At 41.9% G+C, this 27,196-nt stretch overlaps 1 protein-coding gene and 2 pseudogenes across 13 annotated transcripts in view; all 3 read right to left on the bottom strand.

Moving 5' to 3' along the window:
* Window positions 1-802: 802 nt before the first annotated feature.
* On the bottom strand, window positions 803-2,654 carry LOC101526393 (WD40 repeat-containing protein SMU1-like; annotated as a pseudogene).
* A 3,768-nt stretch (window positions 2,655-6,422) lies between these two features.
* Window positions 6,423-7,149, bottom strand: LOC131482722 (RNA-binding motif protein, X-linked 2-like; annotated as a pseudogene).
* Window positions 7,150-7,299: 150 nt separating this feature from the next.
* The window catches only part of PDE1C (phosphodiesterase 1C), a 433,318-nt gene continuing 413,421 nt past the window's right edge, over window positions 7,300-27,196 (bottom strand). For 10 of the 13 annotated variants that reach the window (XM_058678108.1, XM_058678109.1, XM_058678119.1 and 7 more), the window contains 2 exons: window positions 22,427-22,495; window positions 14,075-14,997 (listed from right to left, as the gene is read on the bottom strand). In XM_058678108.1, the coding sequence (XP_058534091.1) occupies window positions 14,984-14,997; window positions 22,427-22,495 (83 nt within the window). In that variant the 3' untranslated portion in view covers window positions 14,075-14,983. Of the gene's footprint in view, window positions 7,542-14,074; window positions 14,998-22,426; window positions 22,496-27,196 lie in introns of those variants that run through there. The other 3 variants (XM_058678120.1, XM_004582385.4, XM_058678111.1) reach the window with 3 other exon arrangements.

Raw genomic sequence — 27,196 nt, 5'->3', positions numbered from 1 at the left:
TGACAGACCCCGCCCTGTGGAGCTTGCCCCACAGTGCGGACTCTCAGGAAGCAATGCCCTTCTTCGTGCTCTCTGCTCTCCTTGACTTATTTTCTGTTCCAGTTTTCTTCCTCCCAGAAAGATGTAAAGTTGATGAATATCTTTTCTTGAAAAAGGCTACTGAATAAGGGGCACTCCTTCATGTACAAAGAGTACAATATTTTTCTAGAAAGACCAGTATTTTACTCCAAATAGATTAATGAAAACACAAACTGACAGCCCCAGTTAAAAGCAGATAAACAAATCACTTCAAACTACACCTTTTAAAAACAGATGTATGTATTTTTATTGGAAAGGCAGATATCCAGAGAGAAGGAGAGACAGGAAGATGTTCCGTCCAATGGTTCACTCGCCAGGCGGCCACAATGGCTGGACCGAAGCCTGGAGCCGAACCGAAGCCAGGATCCAGGAGCTTCTTCCGGGTCTCCCACGCGGGTGCAGGGTCCCAAGGCTTTGGGCCGTCCTCGACTGCTTTCCCAGGCCACAAGCAGGGAGCTGGATGCAGAGCAGGGTCGCCGGGATTAGAAGCAGTGACCAGATGGAATCCGGGCACATTCAGGTTGAGGGCTTCAGATGATAGGCTACCGCGCCGGGCCCCCAAATAGACATTTTAAAGGGGTTGCTGCTACTTAGACATGAGCTTCCACAAAGCTACTGTTGTTGTTTGTTCAGGCAGCTTGTTGGCTTAGAAAAGCTGGCTTTGGTGGGATGGGGGAGGGACACAGGAGCACGTCTTCAGGTAAGTACTTGCTGCTGGAGAGGGTTAAGGTTTCCAGAGCTTTAGGAGTCCATCTTCACTGTAGGTAGCGATCAGGTTCTGATGAGGGTGATGTGCAATGCCAATCACATCCTTCTCATGAACTGCCAAAGTTCTCTGCAGTTTGCCAAGTGAGCGTGCTGAAACGATAGAGCACCAAGTCCTCCCCAACACAGTAGATCCTTCGGCCTTGCGGGGGGAGGGCACAGCAGACAAAGTCACCGCCTTCTCTTTTACCAGAGCTGAAGCTTCTGACGATCTGCCCCTGCACATTCATGATGAGCACGGTGTTTGACTTGTTGCACACCACGAAATGCTGCGGGTTCTTAGGAAACAGGATCACACTGTACACAGCAATGTCTGTCCCCGCGGTACCGCCCATGGGTTGAAAGGAACTCGAACATTCTGTGGTCTTCATATTCCAGATCTTTACGGTGCCGTCAGAGGACGTGCTAAGAATGGAATGCTCGTCTTCTGTAAATATTGCCTCATTAACGAAGGAGGAATGGCCACGGAAACCCTTCAGTGTTTTCCCAGATCTTAAGCCATGGAGGCACTAAGCAGCTGACTGCTATCCTTAGAAAAGCTCAGACGGGTGATGCCTTTGCTGCGTTGCCCTCTCAAACCTCCTTAAACACTGTCCACTCTGCCTCTTCCACACCTTGATCTTCCCACCCTGAGCCCCAGTTGCTAACATCTCTGTGTCTCTGCTGAAACACAGGCACAGGACAGCTTGGTCCATCATCATCATAAAGCTATCCTGGGCCTGGTACTTAAGATCCTTCCGGATTTTTCCACTGGTGAAGTTCTACACTTCAATGAAGCCATCTATAGGCCCAGTGACCAGATACTGACCATCTGGAGAAAACTGAGCACACTCCACATGCGATTTCTGACCCAGCTTAATGTGCCTGCTCAGCTGTGTGTCTTCTTACAGATATCCAATCAGGTGTCCTCCTACAGTCATCCAGGGCCACCCAGTATGCATTCCCAGACCTTCCCATTGGAGGAAAATGTGACACAATGACAGGGTGCGTGACAAGAGCCCGGCAAGAGGACACTGTCCTGCATTCAATGTGGATCTTGAGGGGTGCAAGTGTGAACTTCTTGGCCTGCTCCTACCTGTCTTCTGGCTCCCCTGTGCTGTCCGGAGCCTGACCTTCCTGACAAGGCCTGGGCATGACTCACAGCTGAACCCAGGATAGGACCACATTCTTTGCTACTACACAGTAGGAAATATTGCACTCCTTGATTTTCTAAATGCTGATTACCACATACTCCCTATTCTAAAACTTGTAAATAAAAACTGCACCATATTCAGTAGACTTTTTAAGAACAAGATGTTCATAAACTTTATACCCTTTTGGGACAAAAAAAAAACTGAGAAGCATCTACCCATCAGTTCTTGGGACAATGGTGATGGAAAAAACAACAACAACAACAACAACAACAAAAACCAGGTTTGGATTCCGGAACCTGGGTTCAACTGAACTGTCACCTGTTGCCACTTGTCTAGCCTCAGGTGTCCTCATGAGTAGACCAGAAGAATTATTTTCCCCCCCTGGGCTGTTCTGGGCGAGGGAATAGACTGACAGACCCTGTCCTGTAGAGCTAGGCCCCACAGTGCAGACTCTCAGGAAGTGATGCTCTTGGGAGTACATTCATTTCTTTCCAGGTCTCCTCTCATCTAAGCCACAAAGGTATATACACAGCTCATCTGTACACCAATGGATTCTTCTACCTGTCGGTTTCCATCCCTATGTCACTCTTGGCTCCCAGGCCCACCCACAGCAATCACAGAAAAGAGGCCTGCAAAGTTAGGGAATCCTTGGACATCTGATAACCACACTGGCATCATTGTAGCATGAGGGGCAGGGTCTAGCCCACAGGGTCCTTGGGTTTCTCTGGAGCACTCAGACTGCACCCTGAATGAGGGATTTTGCTGTAGTTTTTATACAGGGAGTAGGCTGGGTCAAATTTGATATTAAAAATATTAGTTAAAAAAACACTAGTTCTAGTAGCACTGAGTTCGACCCCATCAGTCAGTCTTTACTCCTACAGCATAAGCAATATTCAATTTCTGGGTTTCTAAAAACTCCTGTAACATGGTACTGACCTTGAAGTTCGGCACTTTATAAATTTATAATTTGTGATTTTCTACATTTGGCAAGTTGAGTTTGGTTTTCATGCTCATCACTGCCTGGCCTCTTACAGCTTTAGGCACGCTAAAATCTGGAGGAGACTTCGTATCTTATAGCCTGGCTGCTAATAATAAGATATGTGACCGCTCCCAGATACAGCACAACTGGAGATGGAGCACTTACCTTTCAGAGCTTCCTTGCAAGAGGAGAAAAGTCTTAGAAAGGAAGGTTGGGTCAGTGTGTTATCATACTGGCGATGATAAACAACAATTGTGCTAATCTACTCTTCTATACATAAAAATTTATGGACACTTTTAGGAGCTGACTCTGTCATATTTACTATAACCTATATCATTTGTCAATATTTTCCCAGACTCCATCTTCGTAGTTTATCTTCTTGATGCATACAAACATGTTAATCACAGAACTATCCAAGAACCCTGTATCAGAATGTAGTGGCACTGTTATAGTAGGAACAGGCTTCTCCACAGCCTGCCACCCTGGAAACCTAAGATAGAGCATTTATGCCCGACACTATCATCAAGAGTCCCTGGAACTCCTTCACCTCAAGGACACCAGGAGGCAGCGTAACCTCAGAAGTGAAGGATGTGCTCCCGTGCAATTGGTAACCAGAGTCTCTGGGATTCAAATGTGTGTGTTTCACACAAGTGCTTGATTCGGCAAGTCTTCTTGGCTTCAAACTCGGTTCCAGAATTAAGTAAGGTGTGCTATCCTTCAGTGACACATCTTCTCTGACTTAATACGTACATTCTCTTCTAGATGGGAGACTTATGTATGAAGCAAGCTATATTGTCAAACAAAACATTACTGGGAGCATTTTTCAGCCTATGCTAGCAAATGCTGAGATCTTTCTGATATTTGTTTCTGCAATTCTGGATCAACAGCCAGGTTGTTTGTGGACCAAGTAGCTCAAACCACCTACATGTGAGAGCAGGAGACAGCCGAGGCTCTAAAAGTTGATGGTAAAATGCAATTGGTTAGCTAATATCCCCTCCTGAGATTATCTGAGAAAGGTGCCTCACATTGCCATCTGGGTTTCATTCCACTAATGCTTCCTGCTAATGTGGGCCATGGGACGCAGTGGCGATGGTTCAGGTGATTGGGCCCCTGCCACCATGTTGGAAACTGACTGAATTTTCAGCTTCTAATCTTGTCTCTGACTACTGCAGGCTTCTAGAGTAAACCACTGGTTATGAAGGTAAGGTTCCAAATAGTTCTTGAAATTCTTTCTTCATTGTGCCACAGTTGTTTCACAAGTATTCATAACACATCTCGTCACCAATGGTCTGAAGAGTCACTCCTTTGTTTGACTAGTAAAAACAGAGCAGGGAGTTAGAGCAAGTAACAACAGTAGCAATTTAAACATTCATGGTAAAGCAACTGAGGTTTGGACACACAAAAAAGCTTTAATCAGCAGAGAACATAAAGAAAGGCAGATTGGTTTGTGTTCATCCAGGAAGGCAAATTGATCTTAGCAGAATGAAAATTCCTGTCTTGGAACCAGGACTTGGAGCTATATGCTGAAGGTGGCCAATGTTACTCCTGGGCTTGGTGAGAATTTTTGATGGGCTTCAATGAGAAGAGGCCTAGTAATATTGTCTATATGCTGTTGATCTCCTACTTGGGACCACCAGTGCAAATTGCTAAGGACATGCTATAGGACTAGATGACTGAAAAGTCAAACAAAGAAACAGGGTGGCTCCTGTTCCCCAGGAAAGAATCTAGTAGGGAAGAACTGAGAACTGTGCCATCAGAGTGCCACCAAAACCTGAGCAGGACACTGAGGACCACAGCAAAACAATACGTCTGTAAATTAATGCCTAAAGTAAATGCTACAGAAAACAAAAGTTAAGATAGGTGCAATAATCAATTTGTTCCCTAATACTCCTAACCGAGTTCAACTGAATCAACAGATCACCCAGATATGGTTGTACTAGGATGTGATTTCAGTAAAGGAAACAATTCTGAGCTAAGATGAACAGAGAAATTATCACGACATCCTGAAACCTGGGTTGGAATGATGCCAGACTGGCTGAACAGTGGCTAATTGGTGCTTAAGGAAGCCTCAGTCAGAAGCCCTACACAGCTGAGCTGCTGTGCAGTTCTGAATCACTTCCTAAGAAGTCCATAGCTGTTGCTCAGTCCTTCTATAAGCCTGACCCTCTGCTGTGCATAGGAAGGTATTACACATTCTCATAGCTGAGGATACTAAAATACAAGGACTATAACCCTGTGACTGATTCGGCCAGGATGTGTTATCAGTTCCTAACACTAAGTCCTGGTTCTTTACCTCTAAATATACAGGCTAGTCTGGAATATCATGTGCTCGTTGGTTACACAGGTTTCATCTACATATGAACCCCTACAGCTTGTTCATATTAGCAAAGCTAGTGGGACTTTAGGGAAGAGAAAAAGTTGCAAAAAAAAAAAAAAGTCCCCTGAATCAGAACATCAGGAGGAATCATTATATCATCCACTTTGGTGAGTTATTGAGGCCAAATGTGAGGGAAATATAACTTATAGAAAGTTCAGAATTCCAGAGAAAATAAAGGCTCACATACAAAAATCTTTTGAAAGCATCTTTTAATTTACTGTAAGAATATAATCTGCATGTATACACAATCTCTCAGGCAAAAATAGGCATTTTACAAGTAATGCAAGGTGTTAACATCTATATATTTGTTTAGCAGAGTTTGAAAACGAATTCTAAAAGGAACACAGAAGAAATGAGCTTTCGACCCAGGCACATGCTTCTTCGACCATCAGGAAGCACAGTCACATTGAAGTTTAATATTGCAGACTAAAGGTGCTACGAAACAGGTGGGAAACATCACTTGAGGCCTCCTTACATAGCCAAGAGTGCTCTGTCGTTAGCTGTATCCACAGGAAACACCTGCTGCTTTGACTGCGCTCTGACAGATTGCACACTAAGTCTGCGAAAGGGTTTTCTTGCCAAGATAGCAGGGAAACAAGAGCTCCCTAACTTCCCCATGAATGAGAAGTCACAGTGGTGATTCCTTTTGTATGACAACTACATATCCTTGAAAAGCAGCCATAAAGCACCTATGCAAACTGATAGCATGATGGGCAGTAAACTCTGGAACCTGCTTAACCTGAACATCACCAGTTCTTCAGAAATGAACTGGGCAGTACTGCAGACTGTTGCCATCAGGAACTGGCCTTATTATGAGACTCTTTGGGAGTGTTTGAGTGACATATGGAATCTCTCAGCAAATTTTGTATGTCTCTTACCAGAGTTGGCAATAGCAATCAAACAACAAAATCACTCAGAAGTCCCACTTTCTAGTTAAAGCAAGGTTTCTAATAATCTGCCATTAGGCCAAGAATCTGCAACTTGATAGAACAGGATGATGATTGAACCTATTTAGAAAAATACCTAAATCTTCTGGCATACAAAGTCATTTTAAAGTCTCCCTGTCCTTAAACCTTTCCTTCCATCTTTATTACATCTTAAATTCCAAGTGAAGTTCAAGCAAGTGTCTTTTTTTCTGCTTTTTCCATTTTGTCTTTTTTTTTGTCGTGTGTGTGGGGGTGGGAGGGGAGTTATCATGTTCAGCATCCTCAGAGGCACTTAGGGAGAGGGGCGTCTAACCCCATAGCCCATCTCCTGGAGCTCTCTGGTCACCTTATCCATATCCTATGAGACCTTAGGAACCCCATAGTTATTCACATGATGCACTCAGGTGGTTCTTCCTTTGATCTTGATCCAATTAAAATAATCAACAGAATTGTGCTCCTCTGGTCTTCACAGCAGAGGAAGCAGAAGCCTTTGGATTTTCCAGTCTCTTGTCCCGCACAAGATTCATATTAACAATTTCCCCATATTGGGAGAACACACAAATTATATCCCCCTCTGTCAGTTCGTAAGGAATACATCCCTCAAAGATCCACGTGCTGTCCTTGGATTCTAAATGGCATGACATCTCCGCCACCTCGAGCTGGACCTCCTGCTCATTTGACTCCTTGATCAGCTTCACCTTAGTCAATGAGTTCATTATGTCAGGATAGATCCCAGCAAAACCACATCTCTTCAATGTCAAGTCAGTAACTGGTAAAGTCCACTTTTATGAATGAAAAATAGTACTAAGAAAATTCCTTTTTTTCCAAGCAGGTCTGTTTTGGTCCAACTTAAATTTTAGGAAACCTAGAAAGCACTCTCCACTAGCTTGCCTCTGGAATCTGAGTGCCCCGCCCCCCACCCAAGTCCAATGAGCCCATAAGGGAAGCACAATGCTGAGGATCACATCCAGCCTTCATGTTGGTTTATACTTTGGTCATAATCATATCAGCCCCAACCATTTCCAATGGTGTTGCAGGTGTATCTTGCTATGCCCTAGGATCACTAAGAGGCAGACGAGCGAGCCCTTCTTCATGTCTTCTGATCTCCTTGACTTATTTTCTGTTCCAGTTATGGGAGATGTTCTGGATCTTTTTCAGTTTAATCCTCTGATCCAGCATCTTATACCTTGCAGGATGCTCGTCAGTTTTCTTTGGGACAGAAGGTGCGTAGGAGCTGGATGCGTACGCAGGGCGTTTAAAATGACGCAGAGGAGGCTTGATGACTAGAGGGAATGAAAGGAAGAAAAAAAAATTAGCCTCAGCAATGACCTGGCATAACTTAAGCATTGTGAGGAATTTTCTCTTCACAGTTCTTATTTCCTCCAAAATAGGAAACAAACCTTTTGGAGTCTCCCTGGGTATTTATTGCAAACTGATGAACAAGCATGCTATCACCTTGGTTAGTCACTTAAAGACAAGAAATTGCCAAATACATAATGTGAACAAATTCAAGGAAGTAAGATGGAACACTGGGATTACTTTTGAGATCTGCAAAGCAAAAACGGAGTTGTCAGAATGTTACAGTGTCTAAGAATGTGGAGTTAGAAAATGGTGCTCAATTGGAGAGTCAAAGAACATCATAGAAGTATCTTCAAAACATACAACAGTATCCAAAAGATGAACTTGAAACAAAACAATACAATCCAACTATGGTCAAAAATGCTTAACAATCTTCATTACTGGAGAATTACACACTAATCAATGATACAGTGAGATACATTTACAAAATGTTAACACTGGGGACACATGGATTTCAATGTTGTGGCCTAGCTGGTCGTTTCTGCCTTTGATGCCAGCATCCTACATAGGTGCTGGTTCAATCCCTGGCTACTCTACTTTGAACCAGCTCCCTAATGCCCTGCAAAAGCAGCAGAGGATGGCCCATGTTGTTGGGTCTTATCCCCATGTGGAGCTGTTCCAGGCTTTTGTCCAACTCAGTTTCCCATGCTAGTATCAAGGGTTTGGGGAGTCTTCTGTCTTCTAGGCACATTAACAGGGATTTGGATTGCAAACAGCAGGTGGGGATCAAACACTACCTCCTGATACAAAACACTGATCTCTGGTGAAATACCATCATTACAAGCAGTAGCTTAACCAGATAGTTACTTTGCCAGCCCATTAGTTTAAATATTTTACATCAAAATCCTTATGTTTTAATTTTCTCCAAGAAGTGTTTGGAACTTCTTTTGACACGTCTCTATGGGCTGCATAAATCCATATGATCCCTTTCAAGAATGTCACAAAAATGGACATATTAAGGAATGATGAAAACTTGACCCAAAGTTTAATTATTAAGTGTATTTCAAAAAGTTCATGGAAAACAACTAAAGTGTTCATGCAAAATATACAGACATGCAGCTCAAAAAGTTTATGAACAATACATATTATGAAAACCATACATTATGAAAAACATTTGTATCAAAATAAGCCATATTTTACCTCTTTTATATTAACTCTTTTGAAGTACGCCTTGTAGATGTGAAACTGCAGAGTAATAAGCTTATTGCATAGGACACCATGTGTAGTGGACACATAACATTACACTTTGGTCAGTGTACAAGCCTTTACAACACAAGCAACTATTAACAAAAGTCAGACTACTCAAGGTCATGGAAATCCCAGAATTCAAAATGTGGTTAATTGCATCCAAATACAGGAAACTACTTGGAGGAAGGAGGAACCTGGCACACGAGAAGGCCAACTAAGTCACTTGGGATATTGTGGTTCTTAAGAGTAAGGCTGAGGAGACCATACCTAGTTTCATCACTGTATTCTAGTTGTTACTGGGATGTGTGCGTGTGTGTAAGAAGATACAGGTTATCAAATCTAATGTCACTTCGTGTACACTGCAATTGATCAAGAATGTAAATAAATTGATTAGAACCGTGGGTGTCAGAAGTACAACTATGCAAGGAGGTTGGGATGATCTTCAGTAATAGATTAGACTTTGAGTCATGGATTCATATTCAGCTTAGCAAATCATTATATAAAACATCTAGTTATATGTATATATTCTTAAAAACACACTTCCTTATTCAATCAGCTAAAAAGACCTCAAAATAAGGAAGCAACTATAATCTAAGAGGCTTCAGTAGCAATGACAAGTACTAATGGTACATACTTAATGACAACATACTCATTTCTATTACTACTTCATAAGAAAAGAAAACATGGCTACTTGTAAGAATAAATGAATCAAAATTTGCAAAAGGCAACTAGAATATCTTCAACAGAAAATTTCAAATTACAAAGCAAAAACAGCGATAAATAAGTCTAGAATAAGGATCTAAATAGTCAGAGCCAGACAACCACAGCAACAAGATTAACAAAGCTGTGTTGGATTATAACTGTGAGTCCATTCTGATATTAGGTAAACAAGATAGTAGATAACTTATTTGGAATTCTTCTGCATTGTACTTATGGCTAAAAGCAGATTGTTGGGATTGTCTGGGCTGCCTGATTTACTGCTCTTCAAGTCAGTCTCTCTACATATTCATTCTATTTTCTCTACTCAGCATGAACCCAGCCAAAGTATTATTGAATTTTCCACTTCTCAGCATGAAAAGAAGCATTGCCATTTGCCAGAATTCTGAGTGTCAGAACAAAAACTCTCCTTGCCATTGGAGTTGCCACATATAAAAACTAGACTTGCTGATAGAAATCAGCACTTGACTGAGACTGTGGGAATACTTCTATGCCTCCTGTCACCCTTGCCCAAAATATGAGAAAAGGGGACGTATCATCGGTTCCTTGTCTATCAGTGATGGACTTGGTGCATGGAGCTGATAATGAAACATATAGACTACTGACTGATGGTCCATAGCCCAATTTTATTTGCAGCATTGGGATTTTATACACTGAGAGTGACATAGGATAATGGAGGGGGGGTTGAGGATTTTACGTATCAACAACAAGAGGGAGTTGGTTTGAGATGATTTGAGATTATGGGAGTTCCCATAAGCTTATCCATAGATCCCATAAATTGTTCCCAGACACTTGACTGGAAGTATCTCTCTTTGTTTTGTCCTATAGATATCCAATCAATTGTCCTCTTACAGGGCCAGAGACTAACTAGTTGCCTATTATCCCATCTGGTTCCTCACATTCTCTTCCCCTGAAGAATGGACCCTACCTGATGTTAGGGACAGAGGGGAAACGACAGTTCTTGTTGCTTCTTGCTAAACGGGCAACAGCAGCATTCTTCAAGGGTAGGTATTTTTTTTTCAGGGTGTCAAGGGTAGGTATTCTTCAAGGGATTGATCTAGGGTCCCTAGCTGAAGATAAAAGTCATTAGGTATCTGAAGTTCTGCCTGGAGCTAGAGGATTTCTCTTTGTTGAAGTCTAGATTTCTAGTACTATATTGGATTTATTTTTCTATGGAGTCAATCAAGCCTCCTATAAAATCAACATAAGCTCCACCAGCCCCATGGATGACTTTTATATAGCTGCCAGAAAATTCAGTGCCAGCGTCAATTTTTTCCCAGGCATTCAGCACTGCATCCCGTATTATGAGTGAGTGCAGCCTAAGGTAGCTTGATTTGCTGCACTGTAGTTGTCCATTGCCAATCTCCAACCAATATGTCATTAGTCAATCACCCCCCTTAGGGAGTTGTTGAACTGCTTGTGCTAAGGATTACAATTTTATCCTTAGCCATATCACTCCTCCACATTTTCTACTGAGAAATATTGAGAAGGAGAAAGCCCTCTTTTTGCTATCATCTTAAAATCATAGCGGATACAGTTTTCTTCCTGGCTCAGGCCATTAAAATATTCCCACACATATGAAAAACAACTGTGTGTCCATAAGACGCACAAGCTTTCTTAAAAGCTGTGATGGTGTCAAAGTCTAGATGCTCATGCAGGTTATTTTCTTGGCTAAGTGTAATTTGAAAAGAGCAATCATAACTCATGAGGTCTCTGGATAGTATCAAACACTTGGGCACGTCCTTGATCAGTTTGAAGGATGTGGTGGCATGGGCTGGTTTTCCTCACTAGAAGATTCTAAAAAGTCCTGGGATTTTGCTGTTTAACTCATGAAGGTTTAGTCCCTTTTGTATCCACATTACAGTGGCATCTCCCATTACGGATGTCTCTCCTGAGTTTTCCTTTTCTGTCTATCTCATCTTTAGGCATTTCTCTTTGAGCTGCATGACAGTGGCATCTCCTGTTAGGAGGTTCTCTCACAGATTCCCCTTCTTCATCTTCCTCATCATCTGTACTCTGAACAGAGAAACATAAAGAGATAGGTCAGAAAGGGGATGTGCAGAGGGAAAGGTATTTGCAACGGGGAATATTTTCTTATTTTCCTGTTTAAGCTTTTCAATAACTTCATCATCTAACTTATATTTGTGACATTCTGTTGGAGATTTTCCGCCTGATCTTCCCCTTCTAATGTTGTGATGATGCCTTTAATGAAAGCCCATGTACTCCAAGAGTTAACAGGAAAACTGAGTAATAGCACCCGTTACCCAAGAGGAAAAAGTATTAAAATAGTTACGCCGATAGGAGTCCCTTTTTGTAGGAATGCAATTTAGCAACATCCACTCAACTAGAAAATTGCTCTTAAACCATGCACACTAGATGTAGGGTTGTTTAAGGTGATATCTATTCTTAAACTCCTCAAGGTATGGTTTCTATTAAAACCTAAAATGATAAAACCCATTATCTATGTTGTAATGATTGGCTCTCCAAGGATGTCACCTCCCTCCAGAAATGAGAATGCCTAATTACCTATGGCTTTCATTTTTTTTTCACCTCCCTGTACACACTGCAGGACCTGGAAGTAGGAAGCAACACAGGTTACTCTGTATAAAGTTAACCAGCAGGAACTGAGTTGATCCAACCTGAACTCAACACCCACTAGTCTGTTATGAGGGTGGCCTGACCAGCATTCCTAGGTCCCCTTGGGGACCATAAATCATGGTTCTGCCCTTCATCCACCTCAAGCCCCTGCCCATGAATCCTAATACTGAATGAACCTAGGATCATCTGGAGAGATTTGAGAAAGTACGGATGTCCACGTTGTTGACCCAAGAGTTTTTAACTAATTAGTCCTTCTGGAGAGGAGCCCAAGTATCAGTATGTTTGTAACGCAAGGGATCCCAGCATGGACTTGGGGTTGGAACGCTAGCTTGGGAAATGAGCCTGAACGAATCAGCAGATAATATATTTATGTACCTTATAATACTTGGGTCAATGTTGAAGTTTGTATATTTGCTGGTAAATACCATACAGTCTGGGTATACAGTAGGTTATCCCATCTAGGCTTGGGCAATTGCTAGTGATACGTCTATGAAATGGCACATAACTGTATGTGGGTAAACAGGGTTGCGAGAAACTGCTCATGGAGTCTGGTCAGTGTGTTTAGACCTGCTCCTGGACCTGTTGGCTGAGAGTTACCAACCCTTGGTAAGTGCTGTAAACCTGACAGATCAATGAACTTATGAATGCTATCTACTTTAGAGTGAGGACGTGGTGGTACGAGGAAGCAGGAGCTATGGCTATCGCCACCGTGAGATCTACGGGAATAATCCAACTTATTTCCTTTGTGTGGGTCAGTTACATTTTTCCCATTATACAGTGAAGATTTTAGAGGGATTCAGATGAGAAAAATATATGCCTGATAACCTGCAGGGCTCAGTGGATACTTGGTATATGGTGTAGAAAACACAGGATGATAAGCAGTCACGATGAATATCCCTCCTTGTGGACTTCATAGGACAGTAGTAGTGTAATTCCTCATGTGACTGGATTTTCCTACATGAAAAACATTACCACACAATTAAGTGTGTTTAAGTGCTGAATTTACTTGTCAACATTTGGCAGATTCACAAAAGACCAACTTACTCAAAATGTACATTTTTGGGGAGAAATAAACAGATCATTGAGCATAGTTATTCCATCAGGAAGCTTATGTCAGTGCCTTTCTAAGCTGAGCACAAACAGCTATGCTGTATTCTGAGTGGTCTAACATGGAAATATGGACACTCATTTGGTCTGAGCAATGAATGAGCAGAAAAGAGCACCAGGAATCAACAAAATGTGTGCCTCTTGGACAACCAGTCATGATAGCCTTTCAGTTTCTGAATTCTACTCTTGCAGTAATTAGGAGAATGTATGTAGATTAGGAAAACCACCAAGACAGTTCTGATGAAGACTCTGCATTCATTCTGGAGGGCACAATAACTCTTGGAGTCACTTTGGCTAAAACTTCGGTTCCCTAGTCTTCTAGACAGATCTGCTCTGTGATTTTTACCTCATAGAAATGTATGTTTCCTGCTTGTAAATATCACAAGGCCAGGAACAGTACTTATTTACTCTTACATCTTCAGAACTTAAGCACAGTACTGATAAGAGTTGGGGCTGAGAAATATTTAAGTGAAATAAATCACATCACTTTACCTTCCATTTACTAAAGAAGAAATGAATCACTTGGCATATATAACAGCTGGCAAAATTGACTAGGATCTGCCAAACCAAAAACTTCTCTTGCATCAACAACATCTTGATATCTATACTTTTTCTGCCCATGTTTTCTTAATGCCATCAAATTCCTTTCTTTTCAGACTTGGGGTATAAATCAAATTTTGACATAATACTACAATCTTGGCTGGCTTCTCCAGAAGTATTGAGGCACTTTTTTGGCACTGTTTTCAAGCCTGCCTCTCTCTTTAAGAAGTAGATAAAAGAGGTAACACTGAGAACCAGCAATCCAGCGAATCTGGTATATCTGCTCTATTGTTGGTCAAAATGCCCCAAGATTCTAGGCACTAATGCTGAGTCCTCTGGAGTTCCTGTGCTGTAGTTCTTTGTTTCATTCTGTCTGCCCTGGCATGCACAAACCGCATACTTCCTGTTAACTTAATGCAAGGGAATATCTGGAGAGGACTTTAAGTCTGTGACTGGTTTTGCCTCATCAACATATGCATTTTTCCACGTGTGTATGGGTTATAGTCAGAAGTTCAAGGTTGTTCGGGAGCTCCAAGTCCTTTGTCTATAACCACAGGGACCAATCTCAGTAGAAGCTGGCAAGATCAATTCCTAGGTTAGAGACTTCCAGGCTGCTGGGTCAAATATGAGGAAATAAATTTTAGACCTAATTCAGAGTAGGTAAAGAATGTCATCCGTAGAACTGTAATGACAATGAAAGTTGTCCAATTATTCCAGTGAGTCTTGGATGGTGCAGGGTCTCTCCAGGCCCCACTGTGCATCTGCAGTTGGTACACAGGAATTGAGCTCCTCCCTATGCAGGACACAAGAGTGCAATGGCAGCACAGACTACTCGCTCACTCATTCTCTGCTCACTGACAAGGAATCTCTCAGAAAGGGGCACAGGCTTGTCCCTGCCACCAGCTAATCTGTAAAGTCATCTGTGTTTCTGTTTCCTAAGGATGAAATGGAGCTAACAGTACCTTTTGAAAGCTGTTGCCAGGATCAATGAGATAATGCTAAGAGCCCAGCATTATCCCTATGTTCATATGTACGAAATAGATATCAAAGAATTGAGTAAAAATCTTAATGATCAGAAGTCATTTTTGATGTTATAATACATATAACTGGGGTGGGGTGGGGGCTCAGGGAGGAGAAAGAAATATAAGCTTCCTAAAGCGTCTTCAGAACTTGGAGCAGATCGGATTTCTTCTGCGGAGTCCTCTGGATGGACGCTTTATCCGTAGTCCCCTGAAACAGATACATGACATGGTCACTATGAGCCAGCTGGCATGAAAATGCACAAACTCTAGAGCGGGCAGTGGAATTTGGAAGCAGAGCGTATCTACTACCAACACTATTGCACACACAGAGCGACTGGCTACATCTGCTTCAGCGAGTAACTACGGCACTGTACCTTTCATCTAAGATCCCTTAGAGCAAAGTGAGGTGGGAATGTGCTCAGATGTGATTCCCTGGCCAATATCAAGACGGTTCACGGTGCCGAGGCTCTGGGCCAGTTCTCCGGTGAGTCAGTGTCTCCAGGTTTCCATCCCTGATGGCCCTAACAGGCTGTGGGAGCCTGATGGGTTCACAGGTCCCTTGGGGCCAACAGGTGCTGTGGCTCTAGGAAAAATGGCTGCAGGTGGTACGGTTTTTATCTTTGGAGAGTCTGTTGTAGAAGTGTTAGGAACCCAGGTGATGCCTCTAGGGTTCCAGGAATACCCCCTCAGGTAACTTTAGGAATTCCACAAGCTGTTCTTCAATGTAGTGGTGCCTGGGGGCTTTAGACTGAGTCAAGTGATTTTGTTGAACTTTGTTCCCGGCAGAATCGCAAATTTCAATGCCTATCTTGCCCAACAGGTTATAAAGAAAACATTTCTTGGAGGTAAAATCATGTACGTGAATGAAACCAAAGTTGTCTTAAGCACCTACAGATTTTTCAGCTCTCATGTTTTAAACACGCAGAAAAAACCAAATACCCATGTTCTCAATATAGCTTAACTAAACTTTAACATTTTCCCATTCTTGTTCAAATGTTTGAGATTGAATAACTGGAACTGAATTATCTAGAATTCATCTAGAATTTAGTGTCAATTCCTATAAATTTATGCATGAGGTTATTGTATTCATATCTATAAACTAATTCCTGCATGTTTTAAAATAGATGGTATATATATTGTAATTGGATTTATGTGCTTAACAATACTGTAAACATTATTTGCAACCGCGAAAATTTGGAAAACAGCCATCAACAGGAAAATAATTAAGAATTCTTCATAAATAAATATAATGCTATACAAATATCAACACAAATGAAGATCTTCAAAGAAGCAGCTCCATATTTGCAAGAAAGTTTTACTATACTTAGCAATCTAAGGTTTTTCCAAAGGTGCCCCTTAAAAGGAGGTTACAGCAAATTCAAACTACTTGCCATTTTTTATTACCGGTACTTGGAGACTTATAATTCTATTCCATTTTTGTCATCTGTCTTTCAGTAAGTTGTTTATATTTTTCATTTGGGAATTTAGTAAGTTGGGTTGCTATAACAATGTACTGTGGGATGTGGTGGGGCTTTGATTCTTGAGGTTCTAGAAGCTGTAAGTACAAGATCGTGGTGCCACCATGGTTGGGTGCTGTTTTAGAGTCTTTAGCTTTCACTGCCAACTTCTTGTATCTTATGCAGGAAGACAGTAAGCTAGTTCTCTGAGGTCTTCCCCCAACCCCCCAAACCCAGGCAATTTTTCCATTCCAGGGGTTTTCACTCTAATGATCTAGCCACTTCTCGTAAGCCTTACCTACAAACACCCACCACGTGGGGGATTATGTTTTATACAAATTTGGGGGAGGGGATGTAGACATTCACTATGTAATAGTGTTATAGGTTATGATTTCAATTACCTTATTGATCCTTTGTATTAGATAATAAAACCACGAAGTTCTGCCTCAAAATGAAGTATCCTGTTTTCTACACTGAATACTCCTTTTCTCACCTATAGTTCCTTCTTATTTTACGAGATATTTCTAAAGTCACTAGCTACTCAAATCTACCAAGCAACATGTTCAACTGGCTTGTCTATTTAGCATTAATTTTCATGTCTCACCTTTTCTTTAAGTATACTTCAGTTTTTTCCTTAAGGATGCTTTCTTTGTAAGAAATTACATATCTGAAAATACAGACTTGGCCTTTGCTCATGACTAATCATTTAGCTACTTCAGTACACATTGCTATACTTTCATCTCTTGGCATACACTGACCATGCATAATTCTTAGAGACTTACCTAAAGAGTCACAGATCTATCATCTGGCTTATTCCCTAAACGACTGCTATGCTCAGGGTTGGACTATGCCAAAGCTAAGAGTCAGACTCTGGCTCTAACTCGGGTTCCCTGTGTCCCTCAAGCACTTTTAGTCCTTCCTGTTGCTTCCCAACACTTTCTACAGAGTCATAAGCTAAATTAGTGATCACTCACACAGGCTCATGTGCCCAGCCTTACAGTACTGAGCACCTGATAGGTGCATATCACCTTGACTGTACTAGAAGCAGGAAGTTATGCCAGTCTCTACTATGGGCGGGGAGTGGGTAGAGTGACTTTCCAACAAACTTCTGTAATGTGGCACTAATCCCTTCCCCAACATGACTGCAATGATAAACAAGCCAAGGAATAAACAGGTTCCACACAAAGTTCAAGGGCAACTCAGAACAATGAGTCCAATTATTGATGGGGAAGCCACAGAAACTGGTCGAGACAGCAAGGAGACACAGTGCTTCCTCTAAGTTAATATGCCATTAATGGTAAACAGTACTGTTTCATGTATACCCCAGACATTGTTAATTCATCATGGTATTGATGGCAAAATATTCAAATTTCAGAGGGGTTTAAATACAAGACAGTGTGCTTCTCAGAATGGGGAAAATACAAAAATTCCCACTAACATTTAACTCCCAGCTAAGCAGCACCATCTTGGCCATGGTAAGGTAGGAGGTTGCTGAAGACCCTGCTTCTGATGGCTTTCAGAAAAAAAAAAAATCATCAGTCCCTACTGACTTTAAGTCCAGTCAGGACAATCACTTTACTATGCCCAGAGTAGATCACATTATTTTTTCCCCTCTTTCCTTCCTCCAAAGGAGAACACCTGACTCGCTGTGGTGGAATTATAATTGATCTTCCTTCTGACTCAGAATAGTGGACATTTTCCATAGCTGCCAGAGGCTGCCAGGGGTAGAACAGCTTGCAGGGCAGAGAACTGCCTCCCTGAACCCCCTTGACAGAGGTCTAAAGATAGGTCCTAGAGATAAGAGGGTCACAGGTGGCAGTTGGGTTTCCATGTGTGTACTGGAACCTAGAGAAGACCTGGATGCTGGGGACAGATCTTATTGTGGGGTGAGTGGATATACTGAGAAGTGGATCGGTGTTGTGAACAGTGCGTGTGTTTGAGTGAGTGAGGTGTGCCGGCACCTTAAGCTCATGCTCAGCTGTCAATAGATGAATTCAGTCTGGAACACAGCCAGTTCACAGGAGACACTAGCCAGTTCCAACCTCCTCCCCTTGCACGGACTGCAGGCAGAAACGCTTTTCCAGGCCCATCCCAGGTACTGCTCTGGACTCTTGCTGCACCTAGCACACAACCCTGAAGCTCCAAGTGTGAGCTTTAAGCACTCCCACAAAGCCCAGGGGCACATTTCCAGAAGCAAAACCTTCCATCAAAAACCCATGTTTCAGAGACTTACCAATAGATTCCTCAGATTTGCTTTACCAATATAGAAACACAACATCAAGGAAGGCAATATGAGTCCCAAGAGAAACCAAACATTAACATTGGACTATGAAGAAGACAGGAGAACAACAAAACATCCCCCATCAAAATTCAAAACAAAGATTATCTTTGCTGAAATAAAAATAATTAAATGAAATTAGCAAACTAGTATGTGACACGGAAAAGAAATAAGAGATCCTGGTGGAGATGGGAGGAGGACAAATATATTCTTTATTTAAAAGGCAGAGTTTACAAAGGGAGAGAGACGGATCTTCCACTTATTGGTTCGCTATTCAAATGGCTGTATTGGCCAGAGTTGGGAGGGTCCAAAGCAGGAACCAGGAGCTTTTTCCAGGCCTGCAACGTGGATGCTGGGATCCCAGTACTTAGGTCATCTTCTGCTGCTTTCCCAGGCATCTTTGTAAGGAGTTGCATTGGAAGTGGAGCAGCTGGGACTCAAACTAGTGTCTATACGGGATGCTGGTACTGCAGGCTTACTATGCTATGACACTAGCCCCTCAATAGGTAAAATCTAAAACTGCACAGAAAACCTTAAACTAGGGAAGACAAAAGAAAGAATATTTAGAATACAGGTCTTGAAATATCTCATGGGACAAAAACAATAAGAAGACAGAAAACAGTATTGGAATCTAATGGGATATTCTCATACAACCAGATAATTTTAAGAATTGGGAGTAACTGAAAGCTAAGCTGATCTAGGCAAGTTTTCTAGGGGAAAATTTACCCAGTTCACAGAAATAAACAGATATCCAAATACAGAAGATACATAAAACCCTACACAGGCATAATCACAAGTGATCCTTAAATGTTGACACATTAGCTTTACTTTTGAAAGACTGACTATAAGGAGAATACCTTAACATTTTCAGTAGAATAACCAGATCACCTTTTAAAAACTCCCATTAGTGGGCCTTACGCAGTAGCCTAGCAGCTAAATCCTCACCTTGAATGCACTGGGATCCCATATGGGCACCGCTTTCCATCCAGCTCCCTGCTGGTGGCCTGGGAAAGCAGTCAAGGACAGCCCAAAGCCTTGGGACCTGCAACCCATGTGGGAGACCTGGAGGAAGTTCCTGGCTCCTGGCTTCGGATTGGCACAGCACCAGCCATTGCGGTCATTTGGGGAGTGAGTCATTGGATGGAAGATCTTCCTCTCTGTCTCTCTTCCTCTCTGTGTATCTGATTTTGCAATAAAAATAAATAAATAAATAAATCTTTAAAAAAAAAAAACCCTCCCATCAGCGTAACAGACTTCCTGAATTGGAATAGAAACAAGGGGATGAATCCACGCTTGTACAACTCTCTAACCTGACAAATGAGCTAAGATCATCCCCTGGAGGAAAAAGCAACTTCTTCAACAAATGATGTTAGCAAAACTGAATTTTCATAGATAGAAATTTGAAGCCAGACTCTCACACACCCTACGTAGAAGTTGCCTCACAATGGTCCAAGTACAGAAGTACTAGAGAAAAACATCTGGGAAATACTGCAAGACACTGGCTGGGCAATGACTGGCTGAAACCTCAGAAGCACAGGCAATAAAAGAAAAAAATGGACAAATGTGGCTACATCAAGCTAAGTTGCTGCTGCTGCACAGCAAAGGAAATGAGTGGCATGAGGAGAAAAGACTTGCAAACTACACGTCTGCAGGATTAATGTTGAAAACACATGCTCAAATAACCCAGTTATAACAAGATTTGAACTAGCTTTTATCTTTCAAAAGATGAAGTAGGAATGGCTAACAGATGCATGAAAATAAAATGCCCAGCATCACTAGCCACTGGAAATGCAAACAAAAACCTCAGTGACTTGTTAACTTATCCCTGTTAGAATGATTTATATTCCAACGATCAAAAAACAACATACTGCAAGAAATGTAGGGGGAAAAGGTAACCCTGCTGCTTGGGAATGCAAACTATTACAACCATTATGGAAAAAAAAACAGACTGGAGATTTCTCAGAAAACTGAAAATAGATCTACCACATGACCCGCTACCCCACTCCAGGGAATACATCCTAAGAAATGAAATCAGCATATGGAAATTACCTGCACACCCATGTTCACAGTGGCTCAATTTACAACAGTGAAGATCTAAAACCAAACTAGATGATCATCACCTGATGATTAGACTAAACAGGTGCTTTTTATCTTCATGTGTGCACATATGCACACGCAGAATATTACTCAGCAATAAAGAGTGAAATCCTGACACTTGCAACAAATAGATGCGATTGGACATGATTATATTAGGGGAAGTAAACAATACCCCAAAAAGCAAATAATGTTTTCTCTAACTTGTGCTACTTTAAGTACAGTAGAAAACAGCGACTTGTATAAAATGCAAACTGAATAAGACATTTATCATATGGGTCAACTTTTTAAAGTGTTCAGCATTAGCAAGCAACAATACAGAAAGTATATCTGTATTGTTGACACAATGTGTCTAAATATACACACGTACACCTTGAGCCAATAATCATACCTATAGAAATCTCAGTAATCCTATAGGACAGGATTAAAATAGTGACCTTAACCCCTAACAAATCGGGCTGACAAAAAAAAAAAAAAAGAAAACAACTTGGAATTTACGTTTGTATTTTCATAAGCCATCACTGATCAGATACCTAAACTGTGGCATAATCATAGAAATATTAATCACAAATAGTTGTTAAGCATAGATTAGTTTTAAATTCTTGAGTTTTCTAGTACAGACTAGGTGAGAGCCAATGCAGGCAACTGTCTCCTTATTTCCCAACAGATTAGTGAATACCTGCCACACATCAATACAAAGCTAAGTTTCTAAGCATTAGAAGGGGGTTCCTGGGCCCGGCGGCATGGCATAGTGGCTAAAGTCCTCGCCTTGAACGCGCCAGGATAGCATATGGGATCCCATATGGTTCTAATCCCGGCAGCTCCAATTCCCATTCAGCTCTCTGCTTGTGGCCTGAAAAAGCAGTTGAGGACGGCCCAAAGCTTTGGGACCCTGCACCCGCATGGGAGACCCGGAAGAGGTTCCTGGTTCCCAGCTTCGAATCGGCACAGCACCAGCCTTTGAGCTCACTTGGGGAGTGAAACATCGGACGGAAGATCTTCCTCTCTGTCTCTCCTCTCTGCATATCTGGCTTTCCAATAATAATAAAATCTTTAAAAAAAAAAAGAAACAGAAAAAGAAGGGGGTTCCTAAAAACTCATGGGAATGCAAGAATTTCTATAAACTTCTTTTTTTGACTGATGATCCAGAAATACAGGAACCTTGAGAAAGCTGAAGTGTAAGAAGCCACATAACTTGAAAGTAGGAAAGTTGATTTGAACCCTAGTCTCTTGGCAAGGAGTCAGTTTCCCAGAGTACTAACTGCTTCTCAATGGCAGACACAAGGAATTTCAAGAAAATCATGAAAATCATGGAAAATGAAACAAAATAGGAGTGGGTGTTTAGCTATGTATTTAAGCTCCTCACATTACACATCAAAGCACCTGGCTTTAGACCAGGGAGGGCAGAAGTGATGGCTGAAGAGACTAGGTTCCTGTCACCCACCTGGACGACTTGCATTGCATTCCTGGCTTATAACTCTGGCTTCAGTCCAGGCATTTGGGCAATGAACCAGCAGATGGGAAGCTCTCTAGCTGTTATTCCTTCCTTCAAATAGTTGAAACATGTGAATTTTCAGAATGTTCATAGAAAATATGTATTTCCATAGTATGTACAGGTGCATGTAACAAAGCAAGCTCCTTTCCATTGGTGAGTAGGAGATAGTGAATCTGCATGGAAATAAATCCATGCCTATTGGAACCTTTTAAATGTAGGTCTGTTTAACCCACTGATACCGTTAACTTCTAAGCACCAATCCTTTCCAGTGTTTTTGGTTATTAAGAGAGTGATGTGATGTCTCTTTACCCACCTGGCAAGGTGAGTCGACTTGTGGAGTTAGTGCTTGGGGCGGGTGAGCCATGTGAATGCTGCTTTCTTCCTGTAAAGAGGCGGGGGAAAGGATAAGGAAAAGTAGGATTGTGGACAGGTTAATGCTCATCTGAAATGTTACCAAACGGTCCAAAAGTTCAGAAGAAGGCAGGCTGAGGTTATAGGGGGCAGTGAGTTTCTAACAACCTAGAAAAGCCACGGGCACAGCCTTGCCCTTCATGCCGGTGATAGAGCTTCTGTGCTATGACTGGTAGGTTGGCAAGCTGAGTGCCAACACCAGACTGAACTTTCCAAGTATACAGGTCCTGGATGCACCTGCCAGGGATTCTGCTTCTGCTTTGGCTCTCAGGTCTCTATGTACTACAGGGTGTCACAGCACCAACTAGCTGGCTCAGTTTTGGGTCCTCATCTGCAACGTGAATGAAGACAATCCTGTCTGTTCTCTGGTGGACATTAAAGGAATCAGGATATGCCTACGTTCTTGGGAACTGTGGCTGATCACACCGATACTGAGTGAGAGCTGGTTTTCCCACCTGCCAGCAACAGAATTCCTAACAGGAAGGAGATTATCTTTATAAAAATAGTTCACTGAGCCATGAGGGGATGAAAAGGCAGACCCCAGAGTGAAGGAGAAGGCAGAACCCTACTCTTTACCCTCACATAATGCACAAATACATGTGTAATAATGTATACAGATGTGCACACATTCATATATACACCAAACACATGCATATTACAGGTATGCATACTACACACAAACATGTACACACGTGTATATGTATAAATATTATACATATAAATATCATTCATTTACTCAACCAAACCAATGAGAAAGTCCTGGAAGCCCAAAGCCAGCCACATGGCACAGGGTTTCTCCACAGCACTGCTATGATACTCTCCCCATACAGTTTGTGTGGTGAGGCTATCCTGTGTGCTATCAGATGTCTAACAGCCACCCTGGCTTCTGCCTGCCAGTGTCAGTAGTACATTCCCAGCTGTGACAATTAAAATGTCCTTCAGATGGTGACAAAACATCTTGGAGGTAAATCAGTCCTCAGCTGAGAACTACTGTTAGTGGATGGCGACAGAATTTGAGGGGGGGGTCTCACTCAGTGATGATTCCCATGGCTATGCCTTAAGTACAATAAATGTCCCTATGATGCCATTTCTGATACCAATACTGACAACAAGGCCATTCCCATCTCCTGGATGTGGAGACACTAAAAGTTGATCTGCAGGTTACCCAGAGTTATGGAGCAGAAACCCAACATAAGCCCAAGCCTATTTTCAAGTCTAACTAGAGAAACTCCCTAGACTTATTTTGCTTAAGCAGCCCAATATCTGGGTGGCTTTCAAGGGCAGTCTCCCAAATCTCCCCAAAGCTAAGAACCTAGAACAATTTAGAGCTGGCATTTTCAGAGGGGGAGCCCACACACCTGGATAGTTCCCAAGCTCTCTACACCTCAGACAGACTCATCAGCCGCTGGGCAGTAGAGACTTGGCACTTGGCTTTCCACAGATACGCATGTGATGTTGAAAAAGCAAGTTGAAGGTTGCCCTTGTTGAGTCCATGGGAGACTGGCAAAGCGCACTAATGACAACAGGCTTTGTGTTACAACCTGAATAAACACTCAGCACAATAGGTTATCGCCCAAACCTTTAGCCTGTGGTTTCTGAAAGGCCACCTACAGCCCTGGTGACTTTTCTTTTTTCCTTGAGGCAGTTGTCCCTCTCTTGGGAGTGTAGATATCTATGACATAGGACCCCTAGAGATCTTGAGTCAGCGAGAAAATCAACCTGCAAGGCCTCCTAGAAATGCCACTTGACTCTGTACTGCAGACACTATGGCCAATAAATCGAGACTGTGAAGCCATCCCCACCCCATCTGGCCATGAATCTCAACCAGATAGCAAGCATTGATGTCTAAAATAAACCTGATGGTGATATCTCCAGAATTCTAGCAGCAACATGGCCCTTGGTGGGATGATGAGGTTCTGAGCTTGCTTCCGAATGGCTCTCTGTTCCCTGGGGTCCTTTGCCTAAGAGGCTGAGACTTCTCCACCCGGTGATCACCAAATCATGTGTCATTTGACACAAGGCTCCTCTGCTGGGAGTAAAAGCCACTCCACCAAAGTTTCACTTGATAATTCCTCATTTCTTTTTCTCTGTTCTTGAGGAAATCGGAGACATTGAGTTGGAAGATCCAAGTCTAGATTTGGATCCTAAATCATGCTCTCCCATCACATGCATGCAGTGGCCAGGAACAAATGGCTTAAACCATTGGCTCTTGAATTCATCCTCATCTCCCTGGGGATGCTTGCCCCTAAACAGTGTGCAGTGTTCATGCTCAGTGGTTTTCAATGGACATGCCTGATGTATCACGAGGTGTCTACACTGGTCCCAGAGCCCTTCACCCACAGATGTTACTTAATGGACCAGGTACAGTCTGGGCATGGGCATTTTCTCAAGTTTCCCAGTACATGGGATCTGCAGCCAAAAGATAAAATAGAGCAGGCAGTGTCAAGAGCCAACAAAGATACTTCCAGCTCTTGTGGTGGCAGGGGGAAAGCTGCCTTTCTTAGCCAGCATGATTTATCCTGCTGGATAACGTGAGTAGCACAGTGGTTTTTTCTTCCTATACTTATTTTGGTTCCTGGAAGGCTTGGCTCCAAAGTGTGATTTAATGATTGTAACTGGGAAGGCTGCCTTAGACTGCATATCCTAAGGCTAGCACTGGCTTGCTGTGTCTACTAGCTCTCCTTAAGAGTTCTGGTTTCACTCTACCTTCTAAAAGCCTTGATTTTGTGATTTCTAAAATTTGAGATCTCAATGATGTTGTTTGATTTTTATCTGCTTCATCAGTGCTGACAACTATTGGGTGTCATAAATTCTAATATCCATTTCAGAACAAAGCAAGAATACACATGTGAAAGTATTTTACAAAAGGAACTGTAATTTATTCAAAAGGAAGAAAGGGATTGTGTAAATAGCTAACATGTCATCTTGGGAAGATAGCTCTGGAAGGTCCACAGATTGTCCTTGACTCAAAGTGACTGTTCCAACTGTAAATGATCTAAATAGAGACAGGAATGCTATCCCCATGCCTTGTGACTTGTATCTTAATAAATGAACAGTTCTCTGGTATTCCAAAAATAATGTCCTTAATCAGTTCATCTATAGGTCAATGAATGCAATCCATCCCTAGGGACTTGGAGCTTAATTTCAATCAATCATTTCCTTTCCACAAAGTTGGGGGAATGTGGCCAAGCCCATGCCTGCTGGGAGAAGAGTCCCAGATAGTAAAGCTGTCATAACACAGGTTCCACAGCACAGAGATAGAGGTCGAAAGACTATATTAGGAAATTTCCTGCAAACTTACAGGATGGTCAGTCTCCTAGCATTTCATAACTGCTTGCTTTAATTCCCACAAACCTATGATCAATGTTGCTAAGCTTCCCTGCCAACCAACCCATTCTTTGTGTTCTATTTGGGCTACAGCAGAGGGCAACACACCATTGTTTGATGTTCAGAACAACTTGGTATGTTTGCCCCTTGACAGTCTTGAAGAAAAGAGCAAAGTTCTGCTGCGGGCTGTGGAAGACAAGGAGAGTTCTGCTCTCGCTTGTGGCATCACTCAAAGACCATGAATTCCATGGGGCTGCATTATGTCTGGTCACCTAAAGAACAATGGCTTAAACCATACAAGCCCTTCAGATATGCAATGTCACATGCTATTTCAATGTCTTTTAAACACTGACTTATCTGAAAGTGACAGAGAAACATCTTCCATCAACTTGTTCACTCCCCAATGGCCATACTGATGGGCTGGGCCACACATGTTGAAGACAGGAGTCTGAACTCTCAACTGTTTCTCCCATGTGGATGGCTACGGTGTTAAGTATGTAGGCCATTTTCTGTTGCTTTCTCAGGTCATCAGTAATGAGAAGTGAGCAGTCAGATGTGTAGCAGTCAACACTCCAATACGGGATGCTGGCATCTTGGGCATCAGATTAACCCACTGTGCCACATTGCTAGTCCCCCAATTAATCTGCCTTTATATGTGAATATACTTTGGAATCGGACATGTGAAAAAGGAATCCTCAGTGTTCATAATTTTGATCCAGTAAATATATGTTCAGCTGTTGCGGCCGCTTGGGGAGTGAATCATCGGAAGGAAGATCTCTCTCTCTCCTCCTCTCTGTATATCTGACTTTCCAATAAAAATTTAAAAATAAATCTTAAAAAAAATTACAGGTCCCTCCCCCTACACCAGCCAACCTTGGGCTATTGTTCTTGCATGGAAACTCCACATTGACAAAGGAGATTGTGATGTTCTTCTAAAGTGGCTGTGAATAGTTGCCCATTATTGAAACATTTTCTCGATTTTCCCTAACACACACATACCTTATTTGCAAAGTACAGAAAGTATGATAGGAGATTTGAAGTCACTTTATCTAATCACTGTCAATATTTATTATATTTCCTTAGAAACTTTTGCTATGTATTTACAGCTAAGGCTATATAATGCATTTTGCAAATCATGATTATTCATGTAACATTTGCTTATAATCATATTTGTACCAAAAATATAATTCCCATAGCAAAATAATACAACGTTTCATGGTTCAAGCACACTGTAATTACCTTTCTACTGCTGAAAGATGAATATACATACATATATATGTATATACACACTTTTATCTTTTCCTTTTTTGGTTAATAGCATAGCAATGGATATCTGTCAAAAATT

This window comes from Ochotona princeps, chromosome 20, assembly GCF_030435755.1.
Source record: "Ochotona princeps isolate mOchPri1 chromosome 20, mOchPri1.hap1, whole genome shotgun sequence".
Lineage (NCBI taxonomy): Eukaryota > Metazoa > Chordata > Mammalia > Lagomorpha > Ochotonidae > Ochotona > Ochotona princeps.
This window is presented reverse-complemented; position numbering and strand designations above follow the sequence as displayed.